This window comes from Lemur catta, chromosome 2, assembly GCF_020740605.2.
Source record: "Lemur catta isolate mLemCat1 chromosome 2, mLemCat1.pri, whole genome shotgun sequence".
NCBI lineage: Eukaryota > Metazoa > Chordata > Mammalia > Primates > Lemuridae > Lemur > Lemur catta.
Window position 1 is genome coordinate 24,861,518 of NC_059129.1, and position 27,287 is coordinate 24,888,804.

A 27,287-nucleotide genomic window follows, 5' to 3' on the forward strand; every position below is an offset into this window, starting at 1 on the left:
GAGAAAGGCGGGGCCGGCTGCCCTGGTCCCGCCTGTGCCGCCTACGCCCGCACCCCGCCTGCACATTTGGCGCCCGCGGGCGTCGGCCCGCAGGGAAGGGACGGTTCCCGCGGGCTGAGGGCCGAGGCCGCGGGGCTTCGCTGAGTCTCTCATTCACCAGCGCGTGGGCGCAGAGCCCCCGGGCCCCGCCGTCGGGGCGCAGAGGACGCGCCTTCCGTACCCCGCGCTCTCGGCTCTGGGTGGGTAGGGGCGTTGGGCTCCTGGGTCTCGCCCAGCAGCAACGGAGGCTGCGCACCTCTCTCCCAGCCTCAGTTTCCCCATCGGTAAAGAAGCGAGGGGCGGGAGCGGACGGCTTCTAAGCGCCTTGGGCTCCGACGTCGGTGCGGATACCCGCAGCCCTCAAACCCCGAGGGCTGGGCGGGACCTAGACCTCGCGACCGCCGCCCCTGGTCCCCGCCCCCGGTCCCTGAGGGGCCGAGGCCCGGAGGCCCCGCCCCCCGCCCACGAGGAAGTGGCTGCGGCGCAGCGCGGGGCCCAGAGCCTGCTCGTCGCGTCGACTGCCCAGAGTCCGCGGCCGGGGCGCCCGCAGGTGAGGGGCCAGGGAGCCACCTGGAGGTGAGGGGCGTGGGGGGCCGCCCGGAGATTGGGGTGACGCGGCTACGTGGGGCGCCGCCCGACAGTGAGGGGGCCGAGGGCGGGGATGAGAAGGGGCGCGGGGAGGGGAGGGGAGGGGCGCGAGGGTGCCGCCTGCGGGGCCGGGCGAGGGTGCGCAGCTCCTCGCACCCGCACCCTCGGGGCGGCCCGGGCCCGGCCCCCGCCGGCGCGCCCGCCTCTCGGGCCCCGCTCCCCGCGCCCGGCTCTGCGCCGCGGTCGGAGTCGCCCCGTTACTTCGGGCCGGCGGGGCCCCACGCCCAGTCACTTCCCCTCCATCCCGGAGCCTTCCGGGTTGCCGCAACCGGGAAATGAGCTGGCGCCCCCGCCCTGCCCCCGCCCTCCCGCTCCCGCGGGGCGCCCGGGGGGGCGGCTCGAGGGTCCCGCACCTGGCGGCCCGGGCCGCGGGTCTCCGAGCGGAGCGCGCCCCTCCGAGCCGCGGGGCGCCCGGCCCGAGCAGCCCCCGCTTCCCGGCGGCGCGGAGAGGACAGTCAGGCCGCCCGGGGCCGGGCGGGGCCCGCGGGCAGTGACGGGATCCTTAGCATAAAGCCGCGGGGCGGCCGAGCGCCCTCCCCCGCCTCTCCGGGGCTGCGCAGCTCGGAGGTTAAGAGCACCTTTAAGGTCTCAGGGACCTAGGTAAGAGTGCCAGCTTCTTCCTTCACTGGCCGATGACCTTCGCAGGCCACCTCCCTCTGTGAGCCTCAACTTTCCTTATCTGGAAAATGGCCTTTCAAACAGGCTTCAGTGCAGTCATGTAAGACACTTGGCAGTGTGCCAGGGACGCAGCCTGCCCGTGCGCTGCCGCTCGCGCTGCCATCATAAGGCCTGCCCACCTTGATCATAGCGTCTGCCCAGGTGAGCCTAACCTCCTGACCGCCGGGATTTGGGGTCCGAGTCCCAGGCTGTGCCATTTAGGAGCTGTGTGACTGTGAGCAAATCATTGCTTTTGTGCGAGCCTCATTTTCCCCATGGGCAACATGAAGTGTAAAAAACAAACACAAAACTTTTCAATCTTGCTTTAGGGAGTAAAAGAGAATGTACGGGAAAGTTCTGGGTAAACTCAAATCCCTGACAGATGCCAGTAAAGTTAGTTTCTTACTAACTTTACTTATGTTTGTACATAATCCATTGATAGATTGTTTCTGATAATTAAATGGCATCCCAACATGTTACTATCACAGTTTACTCTTTCCATACTTGTAGTCATCTGGAGTTTTCCACCCTGTCACCGTTATAAAGAGGGTTATTATGAACATGTTTGCTAAAAAGTTTATGGCAGTTTTCTTACCAGACTGGATGCATGTGACCAACGAGCATTAATGTTTAAGTTCCTCTTAATGTTATTCTGCCCTGTTTCTCTCTACCCAATTGTTCAATTCAGTGCTCTTCAGAAAGACTGAACCAATTAGCAAATGACAATTTCTCCACAGCCCTGCCAGCATTGAGTTTTATGTGTTTTGGAGTTTTGTTTTGTTTGGATTACTTTCACTGGTGCTTTGTGGTGCCTTATGATTGTTTTGTGTTTCCTGAGTTGATTTTGCCTAGTTTGTAAAACTTCAAGAGTGGAATTGGGAAGGAGGGATGGAGGAGGCAAGGGCTGCTCCACACGACAGGAAGTTGAGTAAATGCTTATTAGCACCCGTGCAAAATGGCTTGCTGGCTGCTTCTGAGCTGGGTGGGGACTTCCCGGAGTGCCTGTAGAGCCAAGATCCTTGCCTGAGGCAGCTCTTGCTTGGTTTAGCCTCAAATACAGCCAAACCTCTGGATTCAGAGAAAGCTAGCAAAGCCAGGCAAGAAAGGACCTACAGCCTGTGCCTGGCCCAGCCCCAGCCTTTTCTGGATGAAGATGTGAGGGAAGCATTGGCCGAGGGCACCCAGCCAACATGGAGAGAGCCAGAATTTACGCCCAGCGCTGTAAGGAAGGGGGCATTGAGCCCAAGACCCAGAAGGATGTTCTCCTTGGCTGGTCAACCTGAGGCTTTGCCTGGCTTGCTTTGGAGGGGAGCTGTATTCTCTCTCCACTCTCTGAATGCACAGAGAGGAATTGGAGGTTTCCGAGCTTTTCTGGTTATGAACACATACTCAATAAATATTTACAAATCGCTGCTAAAGTAATCTAGCATATTCCTTATAGACCATTCCCCAAGACAGACATGAAGAAAGACTGTAATTCATTCATTCAACCACATTCAAGAAATATTTATCGGGCACCTGTCATGTGCCAGGCCCCCTAATCGGTGCCAGGGATGCACTGGTGAACAAAACAAATACCCCTGCTCTCATGGAGCTTCTGTTCAAATACATAAGAAGAGGAAAAAAAAAAACAAACAACATTTTCCACACCCCAGTGTGTGGTCTTTGGCATCCTAGATGGACACCCAAACCCCTTCCTTCCAGCCCCCCTGCAGGGAATTCTGAAGGAAACTACAGCCTCACACTGGTCTCCTCCCTCCCCCAGCCACACCCAGCCTGGGTCCTTGAGCTCCACTGTGTGGGATGAGCTCCTGGAAGCTGCAAGCTTGTAGGGGGTGGCTTGGAGCTAGCCCGGGGAGTCTGTAAGGGGCTTGCCCCACAGTCCCCCAGTCTCACTGTTTCCAGGTGACAAGGGCAGGGGCAGGGGCACAGAGCACTGGGTGTCAGCTCCTGGTCCCAAGACCATCCCCAGGGCCCCCTCCTCTCTCTTGTTCCTCAACAGTCAAACAGGCCCACAGTGCTGGCTCACAGGGCCACGGTCCTGAGTAGTAGGTTGGTGTCCCGGAGGCCATGGCCTCAGCGTGCCTGTGCCTCCACTGGGAGCGATCGCTGAGGCCTTATGTTGTCAACACACGGAGGTGAAGCAGCCGCAGTTACATTTTCCTCGTGACACTTTTTGCAGCAGGGCGGTTGGCAGGCAGCGGTGGGCATTCCCCACCCCACCCGTTTGGTAGATTAGAGGTTTTCCTGTGAATGATTAAGTCAAAGTTCTGAGCCATAATCCCTGAGCCAGGAGGCTGGAGCCCCAAGGCCACACGGGCTGGAGAAACAGCTCCCTTCTCTGGGCTCCCACTTCCTCATTTGTAAGATGTGGGGGTGGGGAGTTGTCCTCCGGGGCCCTGCTGGTTGCAGTTGCTTTGCAGAAGTTATGAAAGGGGGGAAATGAGTCTTTCTTGCTCCCACCCCATCTACCCCTCTCCCTTACCCCCTTTAAGGTGCTGGTCCAGTGGACTAGGAAGTGTTTCTGTTTGAATTCATGCTCAAGTGTGATTGGCTGATAGGTGAGGTCCGAACCTCCCTCCGCTGCCTGTTACTCTGCTTATGGCCATCTCTACCTGCCCCTCCCCTCCCCTTGAGAACCTCTGGGTCCCGGAAACTGTGGTCCGGGCTCCCCAAGTCCTCTCGACCCACTGGTGCATGTGGGGGCTGCTGTCCCCAGCCGGGGCACACAGCAAGTCTGTGACAGGGGACCCTGGAAAGCAGGCTCTATGCATCAGCCCAGGGCCCCAAGTATGGGCTCAGGGTGAGGGGGCAGCCAGGGCTCTTTCCTTCTGGGCCACCTGGGGATAAAAAGGGGAGTAGTTGGCCTCAGGTGGAGTCTCGTCCTGGGGCCAACCAGAACCCAGCTGGGGGTTGGACATGGGCTTCTGGCCTCAGCCGTGTCGCTAGCTTGCTGGTGACCTTGCCCCTTGGAGGTGGGGCAGGCGAGCACAGTGTATTGGCCAGGCAGGCCTCAGGCTTCCCTCTGCTGAGTCTTGGCATCTGGTAATGGGCAGTGGTGGCCCACCCCCAGGCTCCGGAAGCACTTGGGGAAGTCCCCAGCAGGCCTGCTGACCTGGCTGAGGGCCCTGAGGTGGCGCTTCCGGGGCTTTGGTCTTACACAAAGAGGCCTTATAAGGAGAGAGGCTGTGAGCGGCCTGGTGGGTGCCGCATGCTGTGTGGTGTGAGGCGGGGCCTGGGCTGGTGGGTTCACTTTCTCAGCAGTTGCTGCCTGAGGACCCGCTGGGGCCTTGTTCTAGGCTTGGGGGAAACAGATGAGGTCCCTGCACACGCATGAACATGTGTGTGTGGGTGTCCTGTGCTGCCCCAGGAACCTTCTAGGATGTCCTGCTGTAAATGAAAGTAGGTGGGACTGGGCATGGTGGCTCACACCTGTAATCCCAGCATTTTAGGAGGCTGAGGTGGGAGGATCCCTTGAGCCCAGGAGTTCGAGACCAGCCTGAGCAACATAGTGACCCCATCTCTACCAAAAAAAAAAAGGAACTAAAGAAAGGAGTGGCTTACATCCAGGGTGAGCAGGAAGTGGTCAGGGTACCCTAGCCAGTGAGCTCAGGGGCTATGCGGTGCGACCTCAGGCAGGCCGGTCGCTGAGCCTGGGTTCCACAGGTGTGCAGTGGGCTAAACTGCAGCCCCAAAGTCTGCTCCGTCTCTTCCCCGCTGCCTGGGCCCAAACTCAACGCTCTTCCTCTCAGAGGGGTCTTAGTAGAGAAGGGAGGGCGCCGTGGGTTCCAGCAGGCCCCTGAGGGCCTGAACAGCCTGCTCTTCTTCTGAGGGGCAGGTGGGCCGCCAGCCAGGGCAGGGTGGTGACAGGGCAGCCACCAGCCTCCTGGGGTATTCAGGGCTCTCGGTCCTGGTTGGCCCCTAGCCCAGGTCCTGGGGCCCAGCACAGGGCACAGAAACCTGCCAGACTGGTGGGGGAGGCAGCCACATTACTTGGCAAGTGGCCTCAGCCCCCACATCTGTCACCTGGAGCTGCCCTGGAGCCCAGCGTCCTTCACCACACGCAGCCAGGTTTCCCGGGCCCCGCCTCCCTGGTGGACATAACTACTGTGACACGCTCAGAGGTGGCAGGGAGGGGGCGTCCAGGGTGGTACTATTTAAAAAAATTTTTTTAATCTGCTGGGCTCTAATGGCCATAAAAAAAAGTGTTCATTGAATATTTACTGAGCACTGCTACTTGCCAAGCATGTCGCCACCGGAAATAGAAACGTGAACAAGACAAAACGTCTGTCCCCATCAAGCTGGGTCTGTTCTTGCAGGAGAGAAAGGCAAGAGGCAAAATAAATGAGTTTTGTGTCACATGCATCCCATGATGACTGGCTGTGGAGAAATTAAATCAGGAATAGGGAGTTAGGGGTGCTGGGGTCGGGGAGGCGTGGATTCGGGGAAGGCCTCTCTGAAAGGTGGCAGTTGACATTTGAGCACAGACTTAATGGCAGCGCAGGGGTGAGAGCCGTGCGTGCAGGGAACAGTGTCACAGGCTGAGGGAACAGCCAGCACAGGGGCCGGAGGCAGGAGCACGCTCGTGTACCCCAGGATCTGCCTCTGGTTGGTGGGGAAGGCTGACTCTTAAATGGATAAATTGAGGCTGGGTGTGTCGCGCCCGTTATGGACTGAAAGCCGCCGTTCCCTGGACACCTACTCTGGGCTGGGTGTGGTAGATCATCTGATTTCACCCTCTCAGTACCTCTGGGTGGGAGGCAGGGTTTCTGTTCCCATTTCACAGGTCGGGAAACTGAGGTTCAAAGAGGGCAGGTGACTTGCCCAGGGGCACACAGCACAGGGAGGTGGGGAGAGGGTGGGTTTGGGGAATCAGGTGAGATGGCGGTTGCACCTCGCCCCTCCTCAGGCCCGGCAGCAGGAGGAAGAGGCTGGGGATGGGCCAGTGGGAGCCGAGCGGGGGCAGGTGGGAGGCCGAGGGCTGCCCCTTCATTGCTGGGGCTAGTCTTGGGGACAGTGGCCACAACCTCCCTCCTTTGCCCCCATGGCCAGGCTACACTGGGTTCTCCCAAGACTCACCACGCAGGCCTGGCCCAGCCCCACGCCTCCTCCTTGCCCAGGTGCAGCAAGTGGGCGTCTGGACCCATAGTGGGACACGTCTGTCTGCCCCAGGCCCGCCCTCCTCCCCTCCCCTTCCCTCCCCTCCCCTCCCCACCTGTCTGAGCTGAGTGGGCGATTGTTTCTCTTCATCTTCCTCCTGTCCTTAACCGGGTGGGGAAAGGGGGAGTCCCACCTATAAGGGGACTGCGGAACAGGTGACAAGGGATGGGCACCCAGCTCAGGGCCCCAGCACCCCCACTCATGGCAGCATCTTTGCCTGCAGCACTCTGTCCCCCGCCTGGCCCCATCCTTTGTTCCTTGGAGCCTCAGAGACACCCTGTGAGAGCTGCCGTTGCGTGGGCCCTATGGAGGACTCGGGAGGGGAAGCAACACGCCAGGCCGGTCAGGAGACCACGGTGGCCCCTGTCACCCTTCCCTGCACACTGCTCCCCTTCTGAAACACAGGGCCCCTCCTGGTGCAGAGCCCAAGGGGGTCGGCTGGGGCCTGGTCTCTGGACAAGGTCAGGGCCGACTTAGACTCTCTCCTCCTCTCTTGGGCACAGGAGCCAAGCAGCCATGGCCTACCACAGCTTCCTGGTGGAGCCCATCAGCTGCCACGCCTGGAACAAGGACCGCACCCGTGAGTGCTGGGGGTGGCTCCGATCTCCTGGGATGGGGACCAGCGGGAGCACACACAGGGGCTGTGACGCAGCCCTGCATGATGGTGCAGCTGCCCACAGGCCTCACGCCGGGTCCTCGTGCTGAGCAAGGTGCACCCGGCTGTGTAAGGAGGGAACGGCCAGACAGCTCAGGGAACATGCAGGGGCAGCCAGGCACGTGTTCCCTGAGCCGCAGGCAGGAGGACACAGGTGTGGGGGCGCTGTGTGTGAGCACAGCGCTGTCCCAAGCCAGGCCCTGCTGTAGGTGCTACAGCGGGGTGGGCTTGACACAGGCTGCAGAGGGGTGCGGGCAGAAAATGAAGACATAACCTACCACGGAGGCAGGGAGCGAGGTGTGCCCAGGCCAGGGAGGGCAGGTACAGAGGCCCTGAGGTGTCATCAGGAGTAGTGGGGAGGCCCTGGCTGGACTCGGGGAGCAGAGAGCAGTAGCAGGGCAGCAGCTGCCCAGAGCAGGGATGGGAGATGCCCCAGGGGTCAGGGGACTGCTGTGGGCACAGTGGGTGTTGGTGAGGGGTGGCCGAGCAGGACCGGAGGGGGATCAGGGAGCCCCTCCGAGGCAAAGGAGGAAAGCCTGAGTCATGAAGGCCAAGGTGGGGCCAGTTGGACCATGGAGGGTGTTCCTGGAGGAGGGCAGTCATGGGGAGGGGTCCTGGGCACCCCTCAAACTCCCTCCCATCTCCCCTGCAGAGATCGCCATCTGCCCCAACAACCATGAGGTGCACATCTATGAGAAGAGCGGGGCCAAGTGGGCCAAGGTGCATGAGCTCAAGGAGCACAACGGGCAGGTGACAGGTAAGTCAGGCTGGCTGGGACCACCCTTCTGAAAGGCAAGGGGACAAGAGGACTGTGTTAGGTAGGACAGTTTGGGTTGCAAGTCAGACAACCCTGACTCAAAGTGGCTTAAGTTTTAAAGGTGTTATGTTGACTCATACGACCGAAAAACTCAGAGATTGGTGGGTTTCAGGAGAGGCTTGATCCAGCAGCTCAGCATTACCAATAACTTCTTTTCTGTCTCTTAGCTTTCCCATCCAGCATGTGTGCTGATAGCGTGGGAGAGCTGTAACACGCCCTAATAAACTCGAGTCGTACCCCAAGCATATATCAGATCTCAGTAAGAAGTGTATCTTGCTGGGCAGATACAGCTTCCTCCCAGATTGTGGACTTTAAGCTCCTCCTGCATGGCCACTGTAGAGCCACTTCTACCTGGGTGGCTTCAGCCTAGTGTATGTCACCCCCATTCCCCACAGGCATTGACTGGGCCCCTGAGAGTAACCGCATCGTGACTTGCGGCACAGACCGCAACGCCTACGTGTGGACGCTGAAGGGCCGCACGTGGAAGCCCACCCTGGTCATCCTGCGGATCAACCGGGCCGCCCGCTGTGTGCGCTGGGCCCCCAACGAGAACAAGTTCGCTGTGGGCAGTGGCTCCCGCGTCATCTCCATCTGTTATTTTGAGCAGGAGAATGACTGGTGGGTGCCCGGTGGGGCCACAGTGGGCTGGAAGGGACCAGGGCTGGCCGAGCCTGGGACAGCAGACCCACAGGGCCAGGACTAGAGTGTCCCCAGAAAGCGCTGGACAGGATGTCAAGACCCCTGTTCACGTGACTCTGGGGAAGTCTGTCCTCTCTGGGCCTCATCTGTGAGGTGAGGAGCTCTACGTAGTCCCTGGATGTCCCCACAGCCCCATCTTGGTAATGACAAGGACACAGACCACACCAGAGCCACCTCTGGGGTCACGTCTCTGAGCCCTGCACACACATTGACGCTGACTTCCCTGTAGCCTTGTGGACTGGGCATCTGTCATTGTCCTCACTTTACAGCAAAGTCACTTGCATGAGGCACCCAGGCCAACAGGCCGCAGGGTACCACGCACAAGCTCCCAGCCACGTCCTAATCTCCCCTGCCTGGCTGAGGGCAGAGCCAGGCGGGAGCACACCTTGAGTCTAAGAGACTCAAGTTCGAATCCCACAGACGGCAGCTGTGTGACCTCTGATGGTGACTTCACCTTGCCGAGCCTGCCCCAAGGGGGATTGTGAGGTTTAAAGGAGACAAGTAGAGTTCCCAGCCTAGAGGGGACCCAGCCCGTCACTGCCTGCCCCGGACCCCTGACAGGCCTGTGGGCTGGGAGTGCCCAGGCCCCTCCTTCCTGGGACTGGAGGTCTGTGGCAGCGCTGGCGGCCTGGAGCCCCGGGGCACTGAGTCCCACCTATCTGCCTGCCCCATTCAGGTGGGTGTGCAAACACATCAAGAAGCCCATCCGCTCCACGGTTCTCAGCCTGGACTGGCACCCCAACAACGTGCTCCTCGCCGCAGGCTCCTGCGACTTCAAGTGCCGGTGAGATGGGCAGCCACGTGGGGAGCGCTGGGCCCTGACACCAGCACACAGCAGGGACCGGAGGGTGGTGAGGGAGCCCCACCCTGAGAGCCCCGAGCCCCGCCTTCCAGGCCAGCCCCAGAGCTGCTACCAGCGGGTGACCTGGGCCTCAGTGAGGGTTGGCTCTGTGAAGGGGCAGCATCGGGTCCTGCCTCCAGCCCCTGGGTTAGAGTCCCAGCAAGACGTGCCCATTGCCACCTCTTAATGCCGGCAAGGTTCTTCCCAGGCCCTCCTCTCATGCCTCATTAGAACTCCCCACCCCTGCAGTTCCCTGGCTTCTGTCTGAAGGAAAATGAGTGGGTGTACTTATTCATACTAAGGTATGAATGACTGATAAACTGGAACAAACTCTGCTTCATTATCTTAAGGCCTAGCATGTAGAGCCTCCAGTTGCCATTCACTGTTTTTCACTTTCGGGCCCAGCGCCTGGAATCTGCCTTGGCCACTGGACTCGTATTCCTGCCAGCTGCAGGCAGCAGCTCCCAGGTCTCTGGATGCCACCTGGGAAACAGCAGGCACCAGAGGCCCCTTTGGAGGCCCTGGGCACAGAGAGGATGACATTGACATCGTATGAGGCTTTTTTGATGGGTGGGGAGCTGGTTTATTGGCACCCTGATCTGTAAGGGGACCCTGAGCTGGCTGTGGGGTGGAGGGGGTGGCCAGCAGGAGGGGGCAGGATTGAATCAAGGTGGAGAGTAGGAGGGAAGGTGTCCTAGGGGCTGGCTGCGGAGTGGCCAGGATAGTGGGCTCAGGACAGCCCCTGGGGGCTGCATCAGTGAGCTGGTCGGCTCCCCGAGGGCTCCAGGAGTTCACAGGACTCTGAGCTGGGAGCCCTCCTGGCCCCACCCCATTGCACAAAGGGGACACCGAGGCCCAGACTTGTCACACCTGGGTGCAGCTCATGCAGAGCCAGGTCTGGAACCCATGAGCTCCTATCTCAGTGCTCGGACTGCTGGCGAGGCTGCCTCACCCCTTCTCAGGCCTGTCTGAAACTCCCGGTTACCCTGTTTGTGCCTCTCTGGGCAGGATCTTCTCAGCCTACATCAAGGAGGTGGAGGAGCGGCCAGCACCCACACCATGGGGCTCCAAGATGCCCTTTGGAGAGCTGATGTTCGAGTCCAGCAGTAGCTGTGGCTGGGTGCACGGCGTCTGCTTCTCAGCCAGCGGGAGCCGTGTGGCCTGGGTCAGCCACGACAGCACCGTGTGCCTGGCTGATGCTGACAAGAAGATGGCGTGAGTAGAGGCCACCCCGGGGTGGAGGTGAGCACGGAGCCAGAGGAAGGGGACAGCACAGCTGATAGCTCTCTTCCCACAGTGTCGCAACCCTGGCCTCTGAAACACTGCCGCTGCTGGCGCTGACCTTCATCACAGAAAACAGCCTGGTGGCAGCGGTGAGGAGGAGGGATGGGAGGGCAGTGGCGATCAGAGCAGCCCTCGCAGAGAATCTAGCAGATGCCCACACAACTCTCCACTGTCTCTTCCTCCTCCCTCCCTCTTTCCCTTCCTTCTGTGCACCCTCCCATGTACCTGGATTGGGCAGAACAGGTTGGGTTGTGTTGCAGCAGCCAGAAGTGCCCGACTGCAGTGGCTTAATAACAAAGATTTCTTCTGTGCTCACATTGTATGTCCAGAGCGGGTGTCGCGGCCTCCAATGGAGGCTGGTCTCCAACATGTTTCCCCAGTTGCTGTGAGCAGGGAAGGGGGAAGTAGGATCTTGCCCTTTGCTTACATTTTATTGCCCAGTTTATAAGGTAGGGCCACACAGTGGGGCTGGGACAGTGTGGTTCCACCAGGTGTCTGGAAAGGGCACTACTCTCCCTTGTGCCCATTTATCTGCCTTTTTCACCCCTCTGCAAACAGTAGGGGTACCAGAGGCGGGTCAGGCCTGCTTTTGCCTGGAGGAGGACCCACTGCGGGGGGTAGAGGGGCTGCCCCAGGGGAGGCTTAACCGTCCTGGCAGGACAGAAGGCGCCTGGGCACCCTGGGGCATCAAACAAGCTTCCTCACCTGGACGTTGGCCTTGCTGGAGAGGGTGCAGCCCCCAACATCCGCCCCCTACTTTGGTACACGTGGGATTGGGGTCTGCCTGTCCGTGACCCCGCTGTGTCCCCGAGCTGGCATCGGCCTCTGGCTTACAGACGCAGGGCCAGACTCCCCTGGGCTTCGGACTCGGTGTCCGGGTTGGAGAAGGGGACGCGGCGCCTGCCCTCGGCCGGCGCCCCAATGGCACCCCCGCCCCGCCGCAGGGCCACGACTGCTTCCCGGTGCTGTTTACCTACGACGCCCCCGCGGGGACGCTGAGCTTCGGTGGGCGGCTGGACGTGCCCAAGCAGAGCTCACAGCGCGGCTTGACGGCCCGCGAGCGCTTCCAGAACCTCGACAAGAAGGCGAGCTCGGAGGGCGGCGCGGCGGGCGGTGCCGGGCTGGACTCGCTGCACAAGAACAGCGTCAGGTGAGGGCGGGGCCGGAGGAGGGGCGGGGCCTCGGCCGCTAGAACCTTGCCAGGTGAGGGCGGGGCCGGAGGAGGGGCGGGGCCTTGGCCGCTAGAACCTTGCCAGGTGAGGGCGGGGCCCGCCTGACTCTAACCTCAGCAGCGTCAGGTGCGGGCGGAGCCGGAAGGGACAGGACGGGACCCGACCTCTTTGGGTTGCACAAAAGTAACTCAGGCCCGCTCTGCATATTTAGGAGACAACGGGGTGGGACTGTCGTAGGGGTGGGGCCTGCGGTTCTGTGGGGTTGCCAGGCAGTGACCAGCGGGGTTTTCTTGGGGGCAGGACCGTGGCTAGGGCGAGCCTAGAACCCTGTGAAGTGGGGGGCCGAGCTGAGGGTCTCGCAGCAGCCTTCTGAGGATCTAGGGTGGGACCCGGGAGAGACCCGCCAAAACCCAAAAGCAGCCAGTTTTTCATTCCACCGGGCAGCGAATCAGGGGAGCAGCCGTATGGCACGGCTTTCTGACCGAGCCCCTCAGCCCGTTAAACCGTCCTGTGGCCGCCAGATCCCATGGGTCCTTCAGAGGGAACACTCTGGCCTGCTGTCAGCTAGCCCCTGCTTACTCCCAGCGGTAGTCCCTTGCTGCTTTTTTTCTCCCATCCGGCCACACTACTGGCACTCAGGTTACCCCCCCCAGACATGTCCTGCCCAGGCCTTTGAGTGGCCTGTCCCATTTGCCTAGGTTGTTGCCCCTTGCACCTCACACACCACCGCTCCCCCCCAAAGCAGGCTCCTAAGCCTGCTGTTCCTGCGAGGTTCCTGGCTGGTTACACCCCATCTGGGCACTTCTCACTGGAGCCCACTCCCCCACGAGTTTGGAGCTCCTGGTGGGCAGGGTGGACCTAAGTCCAGCACCAGCACAAGCTGGGGAGCATAACCCCCTTATCCTCTTTGCAGCCAGATCTCGGTGCTCAGTGGGGGCAAGGCCAAGTGCTCGCAATTCTGCACCACTGGCATGGACGGTGGCATGAGCATCTGGGATGTGAAGGTGAGGCTTGCCCTACCCCTGGCTTCTGGCCACGCCCCCAAGGTCCACCCTTCCTCCCCTGTCCTCTGCAAAGAAGGCACTGCAAGGGGATGAAGGGTGGAGGCAGCCCCTTGACACCTGGGCCTTAGTGCTCTCTGGGGCACCCTGCTTGAGGGCTGGCATTCAAACCCAGGTTTGTTAGACTCCAAAGACCAGGTTCTCTGTCCTCTGCTGTGCTGGGGCTGAGGTGGTGATAGATAAATAAGGTCCCTGGGCGTGGGGTGTCCACAGGACAGCTGAGAACCAGCATGTCCATTCCACCTCCTTGCAGAGCTTGGAGTCAGCCTTGAAGGACCTCAAGATCAAATAACCCGTGAGGAATATGTTGCTTTCATCCCAGCTGCTGGGGAAGTGGGGCAAAGGGGTCAGGGAGGTAAGGGTCGCTTTGCTGAATGTTTCTAGGGTACCAGTATGGGTCCCCATAGAGGCTGCTCCCTCCAAAGGGGAGGACACAGGCCTCAAGCAGGGGCTTTGCAGATGTCTTACCTATTTAAGGAACATGTGCCTTTTTCTTAAAGAAATGCTTTCATTTACTGTAAAAAATGCCCCCAAAGCACTATGCTGGTCATGAACTGCTTCAGAATGTGGAGGTAATAAAAATGCAATGGTGGACATGCCTGCCTGTGTTTGGAAGGAGAGGCTGGTTTCTACACGGGCACAGATAGCTTATTTTTGCTACTGCCAACACAATCGATCCTGAAGCCCCAGGGCCTTACCCTAAATTGTTCCTTCCCTCCTACAGTCCAGCCTGGGCCACCAAGCTGCCAGGTCCAGGTGTCACCCGCTTAGCAGATTCCTTAACAAAGGGGCTGCACTGCACATTCCAGGGTGATCCTGGGCCTTAATGGGAATTTATTTCTCCATTATGATGTTGGCAGTTGATTTCTGATAAATGCTTGTTATTTTCTAGTAAGATTTCTTCTTATTCCTATTTTACTCAGAGGGCATTTTGGTTTTGTTTAATCACATGCTTTTTGGTTACTTATTTCTATAATCAAGGTTTTTCTCTTAGTCTAACTAGGTAATGAATTACATCAACAGATTTTCTAATGGTGAATTACCTTTACATTTGTAGGATAAAATGGACTCTAAAGATGCCTTATCTGCCATTGTTCTAGTGCGTCCTTCCCTGTGGGAAGAGACCCCACTGATTATTTAATCACAGTGAGACAAACTGCAAGACCCCAGGAGGAAAAGTCTCCCTTTATTCCTTACTAAATGCAATCCCAGCCTGTGACTGCATGCTGCAAAGTGAGGTTCCGTCCTCGGGCTGATGTGACCACACTGCAGGGCAGGGAGGCTTTCGTACGTTTTGTGGCTTCCCTGACAGGAAAGTGCGGGCCTTGGCAACATCCAATCAGTGTTCTTCCCCTTCTCTGTGACCCTGAGCAACAAGCCTGTCCCCTACTGTTATAGAATTATCAACAGCAATTGTGCTCGTTTGGTCTCAGGGCAGATGTCATCTGACCTGCCTTGTTACAGATGTGAAGGCTATCTCAGAGAGGGGCACAGGTCTTGCCTTAAAAATGACAGGTTCATAGTCATCTGCTTCCTGTGAGTAAAAGGCATTACGTGGCACCGTCAGGGTGGGACTAGGTCCCTACAAGGATGGCTAAAGCTCCTGTGGCAGGCAGGTGGCCAGTCAGGAGGGTCCTTTGGGCCCTATTCTGTGCTGGATGTCAGCAGTGGCTGCCAGGACCTCTGGCTGGGGTTGCTGAGCCTGCCTCTGTGCCAGCCCTGCTGGATGTTAAGGGGACAGGACAGTTGAGGGGACAGCTGCCTTCAAGAAGCACAGGCTGGTGGAGGAGGCAGATGATGACACCCAGTGTCAAGAGGAGGGCAGGAAAAGGAGGGGTAGGGGCTGAGGCTTCCCTTTAAGCAAGGAAGGCATAGCACCTTCAAGGAGCTGAAGGACCGATGTAGAGAGCAGGATGCTGGGAAGGTCCCCAAGGACCAGCTCCTGGTGGCCTTTGGCCATCAGGGGAAGTCAGGAGCTGGGGAAGGACCTGGCTGGCTTTGCATTCTAGAGACCAGACTGCAGGAGGTGCTGCAGCTGTGCAGTGAGGTGATGGACCGGGCAGTGGGGTGCAAACTGCACAGGCCCTGGGGACCCACAGGATGCTGCCTCGGGTGATGTGGGTGAATGGTGGAGGACACAGCGGGAGGAGTCCTAGTAGATAAGCACCAACATGTGCACTCTTGGGAAGGAAGCCTTGCTACACATTTTAAAGAGGCAACTGAACACCAGAGAAAGAAGTTACAAAGTCCATGGGCAGAAAGCGCCAGTGCCAGGATTTATAAACTCATGTCTGACTCCTGAGCCCCAACGCTGGGGCATCTGCTCAAAGGGCATCTGGCCGAGCCGCAAGGGAAACGCTCCTAGCCAGCAGGAACTGGTCGGCACATCTCCCACGTACCTAGGTGAGACCTGACCTGCAAAGCTGCACTCCTAGGCTGACAGACACTGAGGCAGCCCTTGCCTCTGGCTTCTCCCCAAGGGAGAACAAGAGAAGGACTGTCCTGGACATGCAGAGGGAACCTTGCCAAACACAGCCTCTTCACACCAGCCATTCACATAGACCTCTGGCTTCCAGCCACAAAACACCTACTTCATTACTGCTGTGTCTCAGAGCCAGCTCCTGGGCACCATGAATCTTGCCAGTTACTGCCTTCTTGAACCCTCCATCTTGTCGGAGAACCTCATTTTCAGTCAGAGTTAAACTCAGGCAGCTGTTGCATGGCTTCCAGAGGGGAAGGTGCTCTGACAAATCTTCACTATAATTCCTGCTTCTCAGGGGCCAGGTCAGAGGGTTTTCCTCCTGAGCTTGTGGGAGGTCCGGGGGAGAGGCAGATGCTGGCAGCTGGGGTACCCCTCCTAGGGCTGCAGACGCCAACTTGGTCAAGCCCAGGTGTGTCTGCTAAAGGTTGCTGGGAGTCAGAGGTGTGAGTCCATCTCTGCCACTAAATCATTTTGCCAGACCTTGGGCAAACCACACCCTCACCCTCCACCCTACCCGACACCCAATCACATCAGCAGACCACTGACCTCTCGACAGGAGTATGCTGCTGTTCACAACGTGATGCTCCCCCTCACAGGGCTGGAGGGGCAGGACAGGCGTCACGGGGTGACCTGTCACGGGGCCTGAATTTGCAGGCTGCTCACTTGATTGCACTAAGCCTCAGTTTTGCCTGTTGCCAGTCCTTGCCATATAGGGTGGTAAGGACTGAATGAGGTGATTAGTATCTCCCAGGCAGTGCTGGATATCACTCCTGAGGCTGTCACTGCTGGGGGATGCCCTGGAGGCCAGAAAAGGGATACCGGGTGCTGCTTCAGCCTGCTGTGGGCATCTGGCATCTGAGGCAGCCTGGCTGCTCTGGCATCTGAGGTCTCTCCCAGCTCTAATCCAGGAGTCCAGTCCCAGCACCCTGCTTGGTGCAGCCAGACAGAAGTCTTACCCAGCTGGGTACATGCCCTGAACCTTCTGGGTGCACCTGCCTGTGTGACACCAGGACTTGCTGGGCAAGAACAGCTCAGGCACGGGAGCCAAAGGATGGATTACAAAACAAGGATTACGATAATGTCAAGTTTAATCTGCCAAATATACAAGTTGAATTTGTGGAGCATGTTTTGCCTGGGTGCTGCAAAGTCAACAGAGGTTCTTGAAATGATCAACAGGTAGGGTTAAAAATGGGCCCAGGCCCTGGCCGGGTGGGTGGGAATAGGGTGGAGAAGGGCAGAGAGAAGCCTCAGACAGAGGGGACTGGCCAGGGACAAGCTATGACCCTCAGGGACCCAGAGGCACGGGCTCCCAGATGACAGCCCCTCTCTGAATGAGCACCCAGGCCACACAGACGGGCTGGTTGTCCTAACTTCTTAGCAGCCGCCTCCTGGCACAACCGCCCACTAACGTGCAATCTACCAGACAAATGGAAGCTCTTCTTACCCCACCTCCCAGGCACCCCCCAACGAGGGTTCTGAATTCTAAAAACAGCAAAAACATTCAAATGGTTACATACGAAATGCTGTCCTGCATCTTTCTGTCTCAAAGATAGCAGCTGCCCCTTCCCCAGCCCCCCCCCACATCCCCCAATTTCTGTGCCAAGATGAAGAGGAGGCCCCAGGCCATGGGGGCTCCTGGCCGTGAGGGGCTGCTGCAGCGGCACCAGGGCACAGGGTGAGCGAGACACAGCAGAGGTCCTGGCGGCGCGGCCCAGTTCCCTGGCATCTCCTAGCACGGGTCACGCTTACTTATTCAGGGAGAGTGACTGCATTCGTTTTCCTGACAATGTGGCATCATCTTTTGCTGAGGGTTGGAAGGGAAGGGTAGGAGTTAGAACAAAGCAAAACAACACACACACACACACACACACACACACACACACACACACACACACACACAGAACTTTAGGTTTTCAGAAAACATTTTGTGCAACTTGCTTAGCTGGCACCTAAGGAAGGGACCCAAGGAGAAGGGCCGAGGCTGATGCCCCTGCAGGAGCTAGCAGATGTCAGGCACCCAGACATTCCCAACGATTCCCGACATATTCGAGTGGCTGCTGCCCCTCTACACAGGCCCACCAACACACAGTGGTGTGGGCAAATGGAAACTTCTCCTCACCCTACTACCTTCCCAGCAGAATCCTGTAACTGTGTCGAAAATCAGTAACAACATTCACATAATTACACACGAAGTCCTTTCTAGCCTGGGGTTTGTGAAGCAGAGATGAGCAGGGAGTTGGGATAACTGGATTTCTGGAGGGGGTGACAGTGCCCCTGAGCAATTTGATTTCCCCTTTCTAGGCCCCAGTTTCCTTCTGACCCAGTGAGGAGGCAGGACGGTGGGGATCTCTAAGGGCTCTCACCCCTCAGAGGTGAAGGTCGCAAGTCAGATGCTCCTGTAAACTGGACCAACTCCCCATAGCCACTGTGGCCTGCCTGGGGGAGGACACAGGGAAGAAGGACGCTTGGGCCACCTTTCATCTGGGTCTGCACTGTTACGTATCCAGCCCACCCTCCCAACCCCCTCGGATGGACACTGGTGACCCCAGGCAGCTCTCCTGGCTTCACATGGCACCAGAGACCTCAGGGGGACCTTCTAGCCTCAAAGGTCTACGTTAGGGGCATGGCTTCTGGAGGCCTCCTACTACTGGGGGACAGTAACTATTCCCCTACTGTGGACAGTGCTCCGATGAGATTCCAACCCACATCTGACTCCGTGACACCAGGGGACCCTCCCAGTCCAAGTAGGTGGAGGGCACACGTGGCATGGAGCCTTTGCACAACCATCCGTCACTCCTCACCGCACCCCCATCTCACAGACAAGGACACAAGTTCAGGGTTTGGGGGTTTGCCCAGACCCAGAGCAAGGCAGCTGCCCGTGCATGAGCTGTCCAGGACTTACCTTTCCTCTCCTCCTCTTTCTTCCTGGCAGCTTCCTCCCGCTGTTTCCGGATGATCGCCAGCCGGGCAAGGTCGGCCTTGGCTTGCTCTGTCTTCCCAGCTAAATGCATTTTCATGTAACGTTCTTTTGCTTTCTGCTTCTCAATTTCTTCTCTGTTTGGATAAAAAGATGACATAGGGGACATCTTTCCCCACTGACATGGGGGCAAAATAAAGGCCAAGTACTCAGCCCTAGAGCCAAGGTGGAAGAGGGTGCTCCGGCTGAGGGAGGGGCCCTGGCTCTGGGTGCCCCTGCCTGAGGGACGCTCACCCAACAAGCAAGCAGGAGGAATGGCTGAGAGGGAAAACACCTGTGTCCCTGCGAAAGCCTTAGTAGGAGAGGGGATGACAGCTGTCTGGGGAAGGTGGGGGGATGCCTGAGGGCTCATGACTGGGGTCTGGTGACCGAAGTGAGAAAAACAAGTGAACTAATTGTATGTTTCCGAGAAGATGACCAGGAGGAGGAAGGCACTGGAACCCACATTCCGTGAGGAAGGAAGAATGAAGTGGACCAAGTAGCCATAGGGCATGGAATGAGGGCCACTAAGGGAAACAGACACATTGTCTCAGCTCAACACGACACATTCACAGAGCAGCTCAGATGTGCAAGAGGCTGCCTCCCAAGGGGGTGGGCCCCATCAGTAGGGCCGTGGGAGAAACAGCTGAACTCCCACGGGACAAAGGTGTCAGTAATCAACCCCCTAGATAGAGAGAATAACAAGGGTCAATAGTATCCCTTCGCTGACCTTCTCAAGCCTGAGATTCTGGAGTGGACAGCATCCAGGGTGTGAAGTCGAAGGATCCCATTTGTACTGGGTTCCTGGAAGAGCCAAGTGCTGAAGGAGGGGAGAGCCCTGCCTGGCAAGAGGTCAGAGGCCCTCAAAAGTACACAGAGCTGGGAGTAATGAGAAACACGGCACAGAGGCCTTGCTAGAGAGGAGGGAGAGAAACTCAGTCCAAGAACGGGATGAGCATCTCACCCAGGAAACTCTAGACAAGACATCTGCTACAGAGATGAGGAGATAACACCCGGCAACCCAGCAGATCCTACCCTAGCAGCGATGTGCCAGACTCAGAAGCCTCTAAGCTGAGCCCTCAGAAATGATGAGCAAGGCTGCCAACGGCTCTGTAGGGCCTCACTGAAGGACCAGGCAGGGTGCTCGCCTTCCTGGTTATCGTCGCTGCAGCCCCAGAGGGCAGGAGTAGCAACGGGACTGCCCTTTTACTGGTGAGGATATTGAGGCCCAGAAAGGGCAGTGACTTGTCCAGGGCTGCACAGCTGCAAAATGCCAGAACCAAAGTGGGCACCAAAGCCCTTCTAGCAGCCCAGGCTGTTGCATTTCTGGGAAGTCAAGCCTGAGAAGGAAGCTACTAAAGGAGTAGAGAGTCCTTAGCAGCCTCCAATCACACCCAAGCTCGTGGGCCTTCCCCGTGATGCTTTCATAGACACACATGTTCTCCACCATGTGTCAGAACAGGAAGGTGGATGGAAAGCCCAGCCAGAGAGAAACCAGAGCTACTTTCCCCAGCAGCCTTCAACCTCTTCTAAGGCCCCTGAAGTCACCTGGTGGCCACCGAAAGTCAGGGCACTGGTCAAGGACTTCAGTACTTGATCTTGATCCTCACATAACTCTTTTTTTTTTTTTTTTTTTTTTTTGAGACAGAGTCTCGCTCTGTTGCCCTGGCTACAGTGCCGTGGTGTCAGCCTAGCTCACAGCAACCTCAAACTCCTGGGCTCGAGCGATCCTCCTGCCTCAGCCTCCTGAGTAGCTGGGACTACAGGCATGCGCCACCATGCCCAGCTCATTTTTCTATCTATATATATTTTTAGTTGTCCATATAATTTCTTTCTATTTTTTTAGTAGAGACGGGATCTCGCTCTTGCTCAGGCTGGTCTCGAACTCCTGAGCTCAAACAATCCGCCCTCCTCGGCCTCCCAGAGTGCTAGGATTACAGGCGTGAGCCACTGCGCCCGGCCCTCACATAACTCAAGGAAGACATTTGCAGCTCCATTTTCACACGGGACTCAGGCCTAGAGCAGGCACCTGAACCAGGCAGAACCTCCCTGCGCCACACTGGGCTGCCTTCTGGCTGGCACAGGCCCCGCCCCTCATCCTCTCCCTATCCCCGTGGCCACAACACTATAGACGGATGCAGACCAGGAGTGGTCAGATTGGGCTGTATAAGGGAGTCTCCTCAGGGTGTGGTGCTCTGGAAGAAGGGAACAAAAGGCGACCCTCCGTATCCCTGGCCAGTACTTCAAGTGCAATGCTCAAGTCTGAGTCCACTGTCCTAGTTTCACTAATACGTATCTACTGGTGAAAACAAATTATGTGTGTGTTTCTTAAAAGCTACTATAGTGTCTCTGGGGAACAAAAGGAAACAGGAATAAACATAGCTGGTGCCCCCTACCCAGCCACTGGGGAACTCAGAACCCACGAAGCCAGCACTGAGGATCCGGGCACCTCAGCATCCCACAGGCCAACCCCTGGCTCATGTGCCCAGGTTACAAGGCCCAACCAGTGACATTACCGTTCTCTCCTTGAAAGCTCCTTTGGCCCGTCCAGATCCAGTTGTGTGACCTTTTTGGTTGTCTGTGCCACCCGGTTGGGGTTCTCGATGTCAATGAGCCCTTCCACACCTTTGCGCTTTTGCTAGAACAGGGCAAGAAGCTGGCTGTTGGAGAAGTTCAGGTCCTGCAGAGCCCCTGAAGGCCACTCCTACCATCTCCCAACAGCCCATCTGGATGGGGACAAACCCCTGCTCTACTCCTAGCAGACATGGTACTTGGCCCATCTTGTAGTGGGGACAGCTCTCAGGACTATCTTCACCAGCCTGGGAAGGGCAAGGAAAATGAGTGTGCGCAGTAATAGCCCAACCCATGCCAAGCCTCGGCAACTGGGGACTATTGTCCCACTTTCAGAGGCTACGGAATGGTTGCTCAGGGTTAAGTAACTCACCTGAGGTCAACCAGGAAATAGCATGAGCCCAACTCACCAGCACTCACCCAGAACACCACTCCCCAACTTTAATTAAGCTCAGCCTCCAAAAACAGTTTTCCATAGAATCCTGTGCCTGAATTTTTCCCTTCAACAGGTACATGCTAGATCCCCAGGGTAGGGTAGGCCAAGGATGTGTGTTCTCATGACCAAGTCCAATTCCTACCTATCTCAGCTGCCTGACTAGAAATGTTAACTTGAGAGACAGCTTCCACCCCACAGGCCTGTACCCAATCCAGCTACGTGTCTAGACTCCACCTGGATGCCTGGCACTGCAAACTTAAAGTGTCTAAGACAGAACTTGAGATTCACCCCTCACCCCACCTCATCCTCCCCCTAATCCTAAGCACACCCTTGATTCCTCATTCCCTCAGCAACCCCCAAATATGGCTTGAATCTGTCCGCTCTTCTGCACTGCCACCACCCTGGCACAAGCCACAATTTCTGATCTGGACGCCTGCTGGTATCTCCCTGCTTCTACCCTCAATACCCTACAATTCACTTTCACAGAGAAGCCCAAATAATCTTTTAAAAGCAATCTGGTCATCTCTCTCCCTTCACAAGGCCTCTACCAGCTGGCCACTGCCCATCACAGTGAAGCCCCACCCCTTCCACAGCCACTCAGGAGTGGCCCTTGCCAACCTTCCTCCCTCCATCCTGAACCACTCCACTCCATACCCGCTAAGTCACAGCCCACCAGCCCCTTTCTGTTCCATGAACATGCCAAGCTTGTTCCTGCCCCAGGGCCTTTGCTCTTGCTCATCTAGAGCCTCAACTGCTCTGCACACCAATTGCACAGGGCTGGCTGCGTCTTGTTTTTCCAATCTCAGCTTATAAGTCACCCCATCACCACAACACGACTCCAGGTCCCCTCGATCACAGTCTGTTTTATTTGATGGACCACTTACCACTACTTAAAATTATACTGTTCGTTTACTTCTCTACTGACTCTATCTCCCCATTAGAACCTAAACCCTTAAGAGCAAGGACTTTGTCTGCACCTACCACTGGGACTGGTACCAAACAGGCACTCAATACATGAGTCCAGGGCCCAGGCCCCCTACAGACTCAGTACCTGGTAGTCTTCTTCCTCATCCTCACTCTCATCTGAGTCTAGAGATTTCTTCTCCTTTTTGGGGTCTCCCGCAGCCCCATCTCCACCTTCTTCTTGTTCCTCTTCTTCCTGTTTCAGAAATGGACAACCTGCAGAATCAAAAATGCAAAACAAACCCCCAAGACTGTGACCTCACCCTACCACCCTCAGACTGTGAACCTGGAGAAATCAAGTTTCTGGAAGGCTGAACCAAGAATGACCAGGGTCCTACTCTGTGACCCTGGCCCCAGGCTGGGCGATATGGGTTAGAGACAGGCAGCCTATCCATTCCACCATCTGGCAAGCCCCTCATACAGCCACAAAAGGCTCTGCTCCCCTTCCTAGCCCAGCCACCTCAGGCAGCCTGGGTTCTCAGAAGCTCATCTCCCAGATCAGAGGGACTCACCCATGGGGCTGAACACCACAGTCCTGCTCAGCTCCCCCACCTGTCGCCTGCAGCTGCCAAATCACACTGGCATTCCCATGCAAGTCCTCCCCCCTCTGCATGTCCCCGTCCAGGGCAGGCCAGCCATCCCGACCCACCCACACACGTGCCCTACTGCTCCAGCTTTCCCAGACAGCACCTTGGCAGGCCGCTTCCCTCCACCTTCCTTCCCTTCCCACCAAAAAACTCCCTTACAAAAACCTTATGTTCTTCCCCTCTTAGCACCTGCCCACACATTCTCCAAGGTCCTCCATGAGGCCCTCTCAGACCTCATAGCTAGAGTGGCCTCTCCCTTCTCAGGGCTTCTGGGATACTTCACAGCTGTGCGCTCATGTGGCCCTGACTGTGCTCCCTTGGGCCCTTAATCCAGGCAGAGATCTAATGATGTTACAAGGGAGATGGAAACATCTTCCATTTCCTAACAATAGCCTGGACAAAGTACCACGGGAACAGAGGAGAGGGAACTACTAAGTCAGCTCTGACTTTGGTGGGGGAGTGTGGCGCCAGCACGAGTCACAGAGGAGGGGGAGGCTGAATGAGGTCTCAAGGAATGACTGGCACTTTGTTGTTGGGGGGTGGGAAGGCATGGCACCTGTTGGGTAGAGCCTGGCAAGGCGTCCTGCATGGCTACAGCAGGCAAGTGGGGGGTGCTGGGAGCTGGAGCAGCGAATGGACAGAGCCTGGTGGAGGGAAAGCCTCCGGAAGGCAAGCACACAGGACCAAGAACACAGATCCACTAAGGCAACCGCGGCTGAATGAACAAAGTTCTTTCTAACTGATCCAGTCAGAGGTCTCCCCCTCACTCCGACTATCATTGGTTGTACTGGGACTCACTGCCCTCCCACCCCAACTGGCTTGTCCCTGTGACTGGGTAGTCTGCCTGGCTTCTCTGTGAGCCAAAGAGACAGGACCCGACCCAGGGCCACTGGAGTGGCCTGGACAGGCACATACTCACCCTGGCCTTCTGCTTTTCGGCCTGGAGCTGTGCGTCGATTTCCTCAGGGCTCGTGTACTGCCTTGCCCGGCCTTTGTGGCCTCCCTTTCTCCCTGCACAAAGATCAGCAGTTTAGGAAGGCCAGAAGGAGGCAGCTGCCTTGACTCCCACAGGATTGTGTGTGCTTGGGTTGCTCTCATCAGAGGCCATAGAGACCTCACCTAACCCTCACAAATCACCACCCAAACCTATCCCCTGCCATGAGTTCAAAGGGATGCAAGAAGCAACCTGTGCCTATCTGATGCACCACCAAACTGTGTGCTGGATGCAGGTTCTCACGAACAATAACAGATAATAAGAGCCACACAGACTGACAGCTAAATCCTCTGGTCCCTTAGAATCCAAACATAGTGGACTCAGATGCAATCACAAAAACATGTAGCACTTATGCCCCTGCTGTTGCTATAGGGCTTTTTGCTTGCAATGTTCTGTCACAGCCACGGGCTCATTTGATCCTCAGAATAAACCTATGGTGCAAAGAGTCATTGTTGGTCCCATTTTATAGACAAAGGAGACTTAAGATCAAAGCAGAGTGGTGAAGAGCACAAATTTTAGAGTCCAACCCCAGGATTCAAATCTCAGCTCTATGCTTACTAGCTTTGTGACTCTGGGCAGGCATTTAACCTCTCAGATCCTCAGTTACCTCATCTGTGTCCCTATCTCACAGTGTTGTCATGAAGATAGATTAGCTACTATACATAAAGCTGTTGGAACAGCGCCTGGCACTGGATAAACACTACAAAAATGATAAGATTTTTACTTTTCTCTCTAGTATATTATCTGGTGGGAAAACAACAACAAAAAACACCACTGGCCACATAATTTACTGCAGATGTCAGAAATACAATAAAATACTTCATGTTCATCTTAGTGGTATGGTAGAAAAAAAATACTTAAGAAAAAAAACCCAACACATATAGGCAAAAACTTTGTGCTTGAAGTAAGAAATGACTGGTAAAATTAGTTGAAAACAAACCTCACTATAGTCTAAGAGTTAAAAATGTGACTAGCAATTTAGGTTCATCTAAAAACATCAGTTTGATGGTCTTGAGACAGGATACTAGACTGACTCCTGCTAAAGCCATCAGCCAGTTTTAAAGCAGGATGGCATCCCCTCTGCTGATCCCGGAGTATGCAGGGGTGGCTGTGCCTTCGACCCCCACACAGGACCTCTCCTAGAAGCTGAAGCCCACCTGATTTCCAGAGAGCCCCTCACTGTGAGCAGAGACTCTGTAATTAGCCAGAGCTGCTCCAGACTCCAGAGACAGTAGCAGAGCTACTGGCCTCCCTTATTTCCTAGACAGCAGCTGTGGAGCTGTAATTGGGCTGCTATAGACCACACCACCCATTTTAATGACTACCTAGGTTCCCAGGGGAGGCTCAGTCTATGCTCGTGAACGTCCTATTGTAAGATCAAGCTTGCTATTAAAAAAACTTAACACCTTTGTTTTGCTCTCTTAATATTCCAAGGCAATAGTAACAACTCAAAGTTGATTGCTATGGGTTCTCATCTCAAATACTTGGCTATAGGATACTGACCTTAGCTTGATCTACAGTATCTTTTACAATAGGCTCTTTCAAGACTTAAAAATACTTTACAGTTAACACCATGGAAACAAGAGTTGGTCTTAGCTCTTGGGGAATTCTATTCTTTTAATACCTTCTTCATGTTTTCTTATGCTTTTCAAACAAATTAATCCTAAAGGAAACCTAAACCTTGTCTGCCCGCAAAGCTTTTTGCAAGCCAAAAGACCACTTAGCCATGAACTCATTCATATTTAAAGTTTTCCAATTGTAGCCTCTAACCTTGGCCCAAAGTATCCATTAAATAAGATTTTGGAGACAGGATGACTCATTCAGCAACCCCCTTTTACAGATGAAAAGACTAGGGAACAATAGAAGAGACATGGCTCTGCCGGCCACAGATTAAATCGGTAGACAGCCAGGTTTAAACAGATTTAGCTCTGTAAAGCCAATATCTCCGGAGTCAGGAAATGATTTAGGTTTGATAAAGCTCCAGGCAGATGTTCCTGTAGGCGGAGTGCATCAACCAACATAATACAAGAGCTACCAATATTAAGTGAACATCTGTTCTGTGCCAGGAGCCAGCCAGGTACTTTGCACGCTCTATCATTTTACCACCCCTACTCCCAACTCACCAGGCTAAGGACTACTCGCCGGGTGTTTCAGATGAAAACAGGCCAGAGTAGGTTAAATGACTTGCTCAGGGCCACAGAATTAGACAGTGACATAGCTGGGACTCAAACTGGGAATTTGATTCTAAAGGTGGAAAGAGGACGGAGGACCGGCTACAATGTACTGGGAAGCCATGGACCTTCTTGGCCAAGAGCTGGCAAAGCCTTACAAATAGTCAATGCTTGCGGGGCACTGTATTCCGCACTCCGCGTGGGTTACCTAGTTCAAGCCACACAGCAGTATTATGAGGTAGGTACAATCATAAGCCCCATTTGCAAACAAGAAAATCGAGACACAAGGAGGTTAAGCGACTGGCTCAAAAGCACACACTGAGTTGCTACTGAATAGGAGAGTCAAAGCCAGATCTACCAGGCTCATAAACATCATGTTAAGTCTCATTTGGCAGGTCTGCCTGAGTCGGAGCCAGAGAGGGCCCCACGTTTTACGCGAGGCAGGCGGGCCCGGCACAAACACGGGACGCGGTGACTCAGTCCCCAACCAGCCTAGAAGTGGGATAAACTCCAGACCCTTCGGTCTTGGAGAAGCGCGCGCCGGCGAGGATCCAGAGCCGCGGAAACGCCTCAGCCCACTGAGGGAGACGCTCTAGGCCCGACTACGGTCCTCAGTCTCCCCATCGTGACAACTGGCCGTCGAGGCCCAGGCCTGGCCTCAACCGGTGCGGACAGCCTCCCTCGACACCACTCTCTGAGACGCCCACGGGCTGAGGGGTCAGCGGGAGTCGGATCCGGGCCTCCCCTCGAGGCCCGCGGGCCACGCGCGCCCGCCCCTCACCTCCTTTAGGCATCGCGGCTCCGGCGGCTGCGGCGGCGGCGCCTCGAGCTGACCCCGGAACCGGAAACACCTTGGGCTCGACTTCTTCCGCCCGGTCCAGTCCCTTCCGCGCCCCGCCGCCGCCGCCGCCGCCGCCGCCGCCGCCGCTGCCAGGACAGGGACCTCAGGGAGGCCGGTGCACGAAGTCGGGCTGTCCCACGCGTCGCCTGATTCCAGGTTCGCCCTCGTGCTGCCGGGCAACCGCACCCCCAGCATCCCCGTCCAGGCAGACCATGGCTTTGCCGGCCACCCCCTGGAAAGTGACGGCAAAGGG

General features: G+C 56.5%; 2 protein-coding genes across 3 annotated transcripts; one reads left to right on the forward strand and one right to left on the reverse strand.

Annotated features, from left to right (window-relative positions):
• Nucleotides 1-485: 485 nt before the first annotated feature.
• ARPC1B (actin related protein 2/3 complex subunit 1B) lies at nt 486-13,627 on the forward strand. 2 transcript variants are annotated; one of them, XM_045541341.1, is made up of 10 exons: nt 486-589; nt 7,008-7,084; nt 7,812-7,916; nt 8,372-8,594; nt 9,352-9,459; nt 10,525-10,731; nt 10,814-10,889; nt 11,745-11,950; nt 12,886-12,976; nt 13,287-13,627. In XM_045541341.1, the coding sequence occupies exons 2-10, from the start codon at nt 7,021-7,023 to the stop codon at nt 13,323-13,325; spliced, it is 1,119 nt and encodes a 372-aa protein (XP_045397297.1). In that variant the 5' UTR covers nt 486-589; nt 7,008-7,020; the 3' UTR covers nt 13,326-13,627. The 2 variants fall into 2 exon arrangements, with proteins under 2 accessions (XP_045397297.1, XP_045397298.1); XM_045541342.1 differs by having other exon boundaries at nt 509-615.
• Nucleotides 13,628-16,585: 2,958 nt separating this feature from the next.
• On the reverse strand, nt 16,586-27,276 carry PDAP1 (PDGFA associated protein 1). Its single transcript, XM_045541347.1, has 6 exons — nt 26,975-27,276; nt 23,948-24,039; nt 22,530-22,637; nt 20,988-21,109; nt 18,418-18,569; nt 16,586-17,319 (listed from the first exon to the last, which is right to left on the reverse strand). Exons 1-6 carry the CDS (start codon nt 26,985-26,987, stop codon nt 17,261-17,263), a joined length of 546 nt encoding a protein of 181 aa, XP_045397303.1. The 5' UTR covers nt 26,988-27,276; the 3' UTR covers nt 16,586-17,260.
• Between the last annotated feature and the right edge of the window lie 11 nt (nt 27,277-27,287).

What these genes read in the sequence shown, in the direction of transcription:
- PDAP1 (XM_045541347.1), bottom strand. An exon ending in CCGAAAAGCAGAAGGCCAGG is followed by an intron (nt 22,638 to 23,947) that starts GTGAGTATGTGC and finishes TTTCTGAAACAG; the next exon opens with GAAGAAGAGGAACAAGAAGA. An exon ending in GAGCTTTCAAGGAGAGAACG is followed by an intron (nt 18,570 to 20,987) that starts GTAATGTCACTG and finishes TTATCCAAACAG; the next exon opens with AGAAGAAATTGAGAAGCAGA.
- ARPC1B (XM_045541341.1), top strand. Translation starts at nt 7,021, where the DNA reads ATGGCCTACCACAGCTTCCTGGTGGAGCCCATCAGCTGCCACGCCTGG. An exon ending in GATGCTGACAAGAAGATGGC is followed by an intron (nt 10,732 to 10,813) that starts GTGAGTAGAGGC and finishes CTCTTCCCACAG; the next exon opens with TGTCGCAACCCTGGCCTCTG. An exon ending in TGAGCATCTGGGATGTGAAG is followed by an intron (nt 12,977 to 13,286) that starts GTGAGGCTTGCC and finishes ACCTCCTTGCAG; the next exon opens with AGCTTGGAGTCAGCCTTGAA.